Source organism: Ascaphus truei, chromosome 15, assembly GCF_040206685.1.
Source record: "Ascaphus truei isolate aAscTru1 chromosome 15, aAscTru1.hap1, whole genome shotgun sequence".
Taxonomy (NCBI): Eukaryota; Metazoa; Chordata; class Amphibia; order Anura; family Ascaphidae; genus Ascaphus; species Ascaphus truei.
Window position 1 is genome coordinate 4,909,093 of NC_134497.1, and position 8,399 is coordinate 4,917,491.

At 51.8% G+C, this 8,399-nt stretch overlaps 1 protein-coding gene across 1 annotated transcript in view; it reads right to left on the reverse strand.

The window, feature by feature from the left end:
* The window catches only part of LOC142466950 (piezo-type mechanosensitive ion channel component 2-like), a 94,540-nt gene that overhangs the window by 49,946 nt on the left and 36,195 nt on the right, over positions 1-8,399 (reverse strand). The window contains exons 11-18 of the mRNA XM_075572604.1: positions 8,088-8,387; positions 7,732-7,924; positions 7,325-7,642; positions 6,366-6,398; positions 5,855-5,958; positions 4,402-4,565; positions 3,479-3,655; positions 1,363-1,506 (exon numbers count right to left, since the gene is read on the reverse strand). Coding sequence (XP_075428719.1) covers positions 1,363-1,506; positions 3,479-3,655; positions 4,402-4,565; positions 5,855-5,958; positions 6,366-6,398; positions 7,325-7,642; positions 7,732-7,924; positions 8,088-8,387 — 1,433 coding nt within the window. The remainder of the gene's footprint in view (positions 1-1,362; positions 1,507-3,478; positions 3,656-4,401; positions 4,566-5,854; positions 5,959-6,365; positions 6,399-7,324; positions 7,643-7,731; positions 7,925-8,087; positions 8,388-8,399) is intronic.

An 8,399-nucleotide genomic window follows, 5' to 3' on the forward strand; every position in this document is an offset into this window, starting at 1 on the left:
ACGGCCTGGGACACTCCCGATGCACATCCTCACACTCTCAGCCATGGGCTGGGACACTCCCGATGCACATCCTCACCCGCCCAGCCACGGCCTGGGACACTCCTCATGCACATCCTCACCCGCCCAGCCACGGCCTGGGACACTCCCGATGCACATCCTCACCCGCCCAGCCACGGGCTGGGACACTCCCTATGCACATCCTCACCGCCCAGCCACGGCCTGGGACACTCCTCATGCACATCCTCACCCGCCCAGCCACGGCCTGGGACACTCCCGATGTACATCCTCACCCGCCCAGCCACGGCCTGGGACACTCCCGATGCACATCCTCACCCACCCAGCCACGGCCTGGGACACTCCCGATGCACATCCTCACCCTCTCAGCCACGGGCTGGGACACTCCCTATGCACATCCTCACCCGCCCAGCCACGGCCTGGGACACTCCCGATGTACATCCTCACCCGCCCAGCCACGGCCTGGGACACTCCCGATGCACATCCTCACCCGCCCAGCCACGGCCTGGGACACTCCCGATGCACATCCCCACCCTCTCAGCCACGGGCTGGGACACTCCCTATGCACATCCTCACCCTCTCAGCCACGGCCTGGGACACTCCCTATGCACTAATCCCCTAATCAGCTCAATCCCTTACCCTAATCCCCTAAATCCCTTACCCTAATCACCTAATCCCCTAATCCCCTAAATCCCTTACCCTAATCCCCTATATCCCTTACCCTAATCCCCTAAAAACCTTAACCCCTTACCCTAAAACTCCTTATCCTAAACCCCTTACCCTAATCACCTAAACCCCTAAATCCCTTACCCGATTCCCCTAAAAACCTTAACCCCTTACCCTAACACTTCTTATCCTAAAACCCTTACCCTAATCCCCTAATCTCCTACCCTAAAACTCCTATCCTAAACCCCCCCACCGTAACCACTAAAACCCCTTAAATTAATTGACCTTATTGGCGCAGCGGCTGGGCGCCCACTGCTGGAGACTTGGGCACCGCGACCAGCTGCCATGCGCTTGGCGCCACGCTGTACAAACCACACCCACCTGCCAACTCGCTCCTGGTCACTTGTGCCATAAGGATATATACTGTACACTCGGGACGTGGTATCATCAGCTGCAAGCTCCATATGATAAAGTGATATAAGGACCCCCCTGCATTACTATCACACACGTGGCCTAGACTCATCCAGCATTTAGGGCCCTGGTTGTGAGCTCTTGGGGTTCCTTTAACCCTAGTTTGTGGTTCTTCCTTGTACACTATTAGTGATGATGTGCACAGGTCTAGCACTGTAGAAATATAGACAGACACCCCTTTGGTATCTAAAAGGTTAATCCCCATGTTACCTGTAGACAGGGTAAGACGCTATCCGCACACTTCAGCAGACCCGCGCACCACAAGGCCGGGTCCACGGGGGCCACGTATAGCACAGATCTCTGCTCCAGCTCTTCCGTGACGGGAGTGTGGAGACTTCCATTGCGATACAAGCCCTGGGGAAACCAAGCGTACTTCAGAGAGAGCCAGCGAGAATGAAACGTCCCCATACTCTGCTGGCGCCTGCCAGATCGGCCAGGCGCCCGTCAGGCAGCATTACGCCTCACCAAACACAGAAGGATCGGGCATTGTTCACTAGGTGAAGTACAGATGTTACACATTTCACTAGTGAGACAGTAACACACGACTTGATACTTGTTACTCTTATGAAAGAGGGTTGGAAAGGAGACAATCTCATCTTCTATTAACCTGTGTTGGTTTGAGGGAACCTTGATTAGGACGAGGTAGGAAAAGAATACGTTCCCCATCGTAAGTCGGTGCATTGCAGGACACGCAGGATCTCACTGGGCCACGGTGTGTCCCGAGAAATCCCTGGTGGCCACGAAAAGCGAATGAGTCCAAGTGTGGACACGAGACACTGGTAGAATCTCCCATGGAAGCCTGTGGCTATCAGTGTGTGTCAGTGTGCTCTGTGGCTATCAGTGTGTGTCTGTGTGCTCTTTGGCTATCAGTGTGTGTCAGTGTGCTCTGTGTCTATCAGTGTGTGTCAGTGTGCTCTGTGGCTGTCAGTGTGCTCTGTGGCTATCAGTGTGTGTCAGTGTGCTCTGTGGCTATCAGTGTGTGTTAGTGTGCTCTGTGTCTATCAGTGTGTGTGTCTACCTATGTCAGTGTGCTATGTGTCTCAGTGTATGCGTGTATACCTGTGTCAGTGTGCTCTGTGGCTATCAGTGTGTGTCAGTGTGCTCTGTGTCTATCAGTGTGTGTGTATACCTGTGTCAGTGTGCTCTGTGTCTCAGTGTATGCGTGTATACCTGTGTCAGTGTGCTCTGTGACTATCAGTGTGTTTGTCTACCTACGTCAGTGTTCTATGTGTCTCAGTGTGTGTATGTGTATACCTGTGTCAGTGTGCTATGTGTCTCAGTGTGTGTGTGGGTGTATACCTGTGTCAGTGTGCTCTGTGTCTCAGTGTGTGTCTACCTGTGTCAGTGTGCTCTGTGTCTCAGTGTATGTGTATACCTGTGTCAGTGTGCTCTGTGTCTCAATGTATGTGTATACCTGTGTCAGTGTGCTCTGTGTCTCAGTATGTGTGTGTATACCTGTGTCAGTGTGCTCTGTGTCTCAGTGTGTGTGTATACCTGTGTCAGTGTGCTCTGTGTCTATCAGTGTGTGTGTATACATGTGTCAGTGTGCTCTGTGTCTATCAGTGTATGTGTGTATACCTGTGTCAGTGTGCTCTGTGTCTCAGTGTATGCGTGTATACCTGTGTCAGTGTGCTCTGTGTCTCAGTATGTGTGTGTATACCTGTGTCAGTGTGCTCTGTGTCTCAGTGTGTGTGTATACCTGTGTCAGTGTGCTCTGTGTCTATCAGTGTATATTTGTGTATACAAGTGTATGCATGTATGAGTGTACATTATGTATCTACAAGTGTATGAGTGTGTATTTATACGTGTATGCAGGTATGAGTGTACGTATCTATACATGTATATTTTTATAGGCGTATGCATGTATGAGTGTACGTATCTATAAATGTATATATCTATAGGTGTATGCATGTATGAGTGTACGTATCTATAAATGTATATATCTATAGGTGTATGCATGTATGAGTGTACGTATCTATAAATGTATATATCTATAGGTGTATGCATGTATGAGTGTACGTATCTATACATGTATATTTTTATAGGCGTATGCATGTATGAGTGTACGTATCTAGAAATGTATATATCTATAGGTGTGTGCATGTATGAGTGTACGTATCTAGAAATGTATATATCTATAGGTGTATGCATGTATGCGTGTACATATCTAGAAATGTATATATCTATAGGTGTATGCATGTATGAGGAAATGTATAGATCAGTGCAAGCTATACACATTGTCATGTCCCACGATGACTCGGCACAGGGGCGCTGCACCCCGTGTCTCCGCGGGAGCACGCACGCGGTACCTCCTCCTGACACTCACCGCGGTGCAGTTGGAAGAGTATTCCAGCGGCTTGACGAATTTCAGCTGATACATCATTTTGCAGATGACCATGACGCAGGACCAGACGGTGCAGATACTGGAGGCGTACGGGCGGAGGTGCGAATACGGCAGCGCAAACACCCAGGGCAGGTAAAACAGGAAGTTCATGAACGAGACCTGAAATAAAGTCGCCCCCGCAGGAAACACGCTGGGATTTCCTTTCCTGATAGAATTGATTCCTACCACTCCCCAAGCCCCCCCCCCCCCCCCAACAGGACAGGTTTTCAGGATATCCCAGCTTCAGCACAGGTGGCTCAGAGGCTCAGTCGAAGACAGAGCCTCTGATTGAGCCACCTGTGCTGAAGCCTTGATATCCTGAAAACCTGACCTGTTGGGGGGGAGGGGGCTTGAAGAATGAAGATGAGCCCCCTGTAGTAAGGTATAACACAGACAGTGGCAGCAGAGTAATGCTGCAGCAGGGTACCAGGGTACCAGTACTTTCTATATTAACACTCAGTCGCATTACTTTTCTTGTTATTTACTAAAAACTCCACTTCCTTTTGAAATAAATAGGGTAACTACTTTGTTATACCTCCCGAAGGTCTCTAGCACCCATTTTTATCAATGTTAGCCAGTATCTTATGATCAGTTGCTGTATATTAATATTCTGAAGCTACTTTCGCCATTGAACAAAGTGTAGGAAATACTTCTTCCTACCAATAATCTGGGAGTATCACAACTTTTTCATAGCAGTTAAGGCCATGCCTGTTTAAGGCCACGCCTGTTTAAGGCCACGCCGGTTTAAGGCCACGCCTGTGTGAACACAAGTTATTCTGCGAGTTATCAGATAGGATCAGTCTCTCCATGAGAACGTTATGAGTGCAGCCCTGTGCTGCCCCAGTCCATGTCCTTAGGTGCCTCACCTCCTGCAGTGTGATCCAGACGATGATGGTGGAGACAATCTTGATGATGTGTAGCTCCAAGAGCCTCCATACCAACACTTGGGTGCCATGGACAAAGCCCAGCAGGGTGATAAGCATGGACGTCAGCTTATCCACCACCAGGATCCACTGGTTCAAGCCTTTCCCTGGGGAGGCAGAAAACCTTAAAGCTGCAGTCCAAGCCATATCCTACGTGCGCGCGTGTGTGTGTGCGTTTGTGCGTGTGTGCGTGTGTGCGTGTGTGCATGTGTGCATGCGCGCGCGTGTGTGTGTGTGATATAAATCAGTTCTGTACTATGAGAAAATACTTGTACCATTTTTTGTTTTAAAACAACTCTGAATAACATTTTTAATGTATTATAATGTAACAAGCATTTTTTGTTTCTATAGCAACCATTTACAAAGTCACATCCCCTTCCTCTTCTGAAACAAGCTCTGGCACACCCCTTTTTGAGCCCCACCCTCTCTCTAGCAGTGCACCAATTGTATCTAGTGACTGCCTGGTCACAGAACTTTACATCTTTGGTCCTCTTCTGCAGCACTGACAGCCATTTAGTGAGCCCCTGAGCCAAATCTTCACCGATCGATCACAGGAGAACGGATCGATCAGCAACTTAGCTAATTACTTATCATTGTGCGGATTGTACAGTATTAAAGGGGAGCTTGGACGGCTGCTTTAATGGCACCGTCAGGTCAGGGAGAACGTGTGTGAACTGAAGACATCATTAAATAATATATATATTCCATAGCAAGAGGAAGAGGGGGAGAGAGGAAGAGGGGGAGAGAGGAAGAGGGGGAGAGAGGAAGAGGGGAAGAGGGGGAGAGGGGGAGAGAGGGAGAGAGGGGGAGAGAGAGAGAGAGAGAGAGAGAGAGAGAGAGAGAGAGAGAGAGAGAGAGGGAGAGCGAGAGGAAGAGGGGGAGAGAGCGAGAGGGGGAGAGAGGAAAAGAGCGAGAGGAAGAGAGAGAGAGGACGAGAGAGAGAGCGAGAGGAAGAGAGAGAGCGAGAGGAAGAGAGAGAGCGAGTGGAGAAGAGAGCGAGAGGAGGAAGAGTGAGAGGGAGAGAGAGGGAGAGAAAGAGCGAAAGGAAGAGAGAGAGCGAGTGGAAGAGAGAGAGGGAGAGGGGAAGAGGGCAAGAGAGAGAGAGAGGAAAAGAGCGAGAGGAAGAGAGCGAGAGGACGAGAGAGAGAGCGAGAGGAAGAGAGAGAGAGAGAGGAAGAGAGAGAGAGGAAGAGAGAGAGAGGAAGAGAGAGAGCGAGAGGAAGAGAGAGCGAGAGGAGGAAGAGTGAGAGGGAGAGAAAGAGAGAGAGGGAGAGAAAGAGAGAGAGGGAGAGGAAGAGAGAGAGCGAGAGGAAGAGAGAGAGAGGAAGATATTATAAATATTATTGATAAGATATCTGATATATTCCGTGCGGTGTGTGGGCACAGATCCTGTTACCGGAGTTCCCCCGTGCATCCTGTGCCAGGTTCTCATCCAGCGTGATGTTATCCACTCTCTCCAAGGTGCTCTGACTCGCGCTGTTCTGCTTCTCCGTGTCCAACCTGAGAGAGAACGCGCAGCATTCGTTATCCGCGTCGCGACATATTAACTCCTTGTGCACTGGATAGGGACCTGCTGTATCATACATTACAGGCCCACTGTAAGACTGAAGGGGTTAAAAATGGAAATGTCCACAGAGCCACAAGTGTACTCATACAGTACTGTACATCTCTCTGCAAATCCCCATCCCAGAACACACTGCAGGAGATGAGTTACCATTCATTAACTATTAGTAACGTTTTTGCTTTCAGTAACCCCACCCAAAAAGTTGCAGTGATCCCTTATTGCAGCCCCAGGCCATAGAAAACCCCAGACAGAAATAGGACGTGGGAGGTAAGGGGTTAAGTAGGTTTACAAAATCCGCCCCAAAACGCGCCGTGTCACATTGCGCCGTGGTTTCGTGGCTTACTTGTTCTGTAGATTACCGATGTTTTCCTTCACGCTAAAAAAACAAACAAAAAAAAAACAGATTTAGTTTTTTTTTAATTGCATCTTGCACCTTATACACAGAGAATCGCGCCATGCTGGCGTGCAGTAAGCAAAGGCATTCCCAAAACGGCACTGCGTGCCAGGGCCGGTGCCAGGGGTGAGAGGCGACGGCCTCAAGCGGCATTTTCTGCGCCCCGTTTCGTTCCTGGTATAATACCGGAAAACGCCGCTCTGGGTCCGGCTTGATGGCGGTGCTATCGGTGAATGTGTAAGCGTCGGCATCACCTCCTGCTATCATATGGCGTCGCGTTAACATGGCAACGCATCGCCATGTGATGTCACCACGTCACATGACGCCACCTGGGAGGACGAGATGCCGGCTGGCCAAGGCAAGAGGCTCAGCCTCAATTTCAGTGCGCCGGCCCTGTCCCTATCCCTATCCTGCTGAGCAGTGCGCCCCCTCTATTTATTAAGCTGTTGCACCCCATCCTAAAAAGTCTTTGATAGGAGAACATAAAACTTGTTTTACTACAGATGTAGCAGATGTCCTGCCCTCCGCGTCAGGGACGAACAAGCAAACGTCCGAGGACAGTGTCTGCCCCAATGGAGCCGCGGTACCGGGCTACGTCTTACAAGAACCCAGTGTCTGCCCCAATGGAGCCGCGGTACCGGGCTACGTCTTACAAGAACCCAGCGTCTGCCCCAATGGAGCCGCGGTTCCGGGCTACGTCTAACAAGAACCCAGCGTCTGCCCCAATGGAGCCGCGGTTCCGGGCTACGTCTTACAAGAACCCAGCGTCTGCCCCAATGGAGCCGCGGTACCGGGCTACGTCTTACAAGAACCCAGCGTCTGCCCCAATGGAGCCGCGGTACCGGGCTACGTCTAACAAGAACCCAGCGTCTGCCCCAATGGAGCCGCGGCACCGAGCTACGTCTTACAAGAACCCAGTCTCTGCCCCAATGGAGCCGCGGCACCGAGCTACGTCTAACAAGAACCCAGCGTCTGCCCCAACGGAGCCGCGGTAACGAGCTACGTCTAACAAGAACCCACTGTCTGCCCCAATGGATCCGCGGCACCGAGCTACGTCTAACAAGAACCCAGCGTCTGCCCCAATGGAGCCGCGGTACCGAGCTACGTCTAACAAGAACCCAGTGTCTGCCCCAATGGAGCCGCGGTACCGAGCTACGTCTAACAAGAACCCAGCGCTGCCCCAATGGAGCCGCGGTACCGAGCTACGTCTTACAAGAACCCAGCGTCTGCCCCAATGGAGCCGCGGCACCGAGCTACGTCTAACAAGAACCCAGTGTCTGCCCCAACGGAGCCGCGGCACCGAGCTACGTCTTACAAGAACCCAGTGTCTGCCCCAATGGAGCCGCGGTACCGGGCTACGTCTAACAAGAACCCAGTGTCTGCCCCAATGGAGCCGCGGTACCGGGCTACGTCTAACAAGAACCCAGCGCTGCCCCAATGGATCCGCGGCACCGAGCTACGTCTTAACAAGAACCCAGTGTCTTCCCCAATGGAGCCGCGGTACCGAGCTACGTCTTACAAGAACCCAGCGCTGCCCCAATGGAGCCGCGGCACCGAGCTACGTCTAAGAAGAACCCAGCGTCTGCCCCAATGGAGCCGCGGTACCGGGCTACGTCTTACAAGAACCCAGCGTCTGCCCCAATGGAGCCGCGGCACTGAGCTACGTCTAACAAGAACCCAGCGCTGCCCCAATGGAGCTGCGGTACCAAGCTACGTCTAACAAGAACCCAGTGTCTGCCCCAACGGAGCCGCGGCACCGAGCTACGTCTAAAAAGAACCCAGCGTCTGCCCCAATGGAGCCGCGGCACCAAGCTACGTCTAACAAGAACCCAGCGTCTGCCCCAATGGAGCCGCGGCACCGAGCTACGTCTAACAAGAACCCAGTGTCTGCCCCAATGGAGCCGCGGTACCGGGCTACGTCTAACAAGAACCCAGCGTCTGCCCCAATGGAGCCGCGGCACCGAGCTACGTCTAACAAGAACC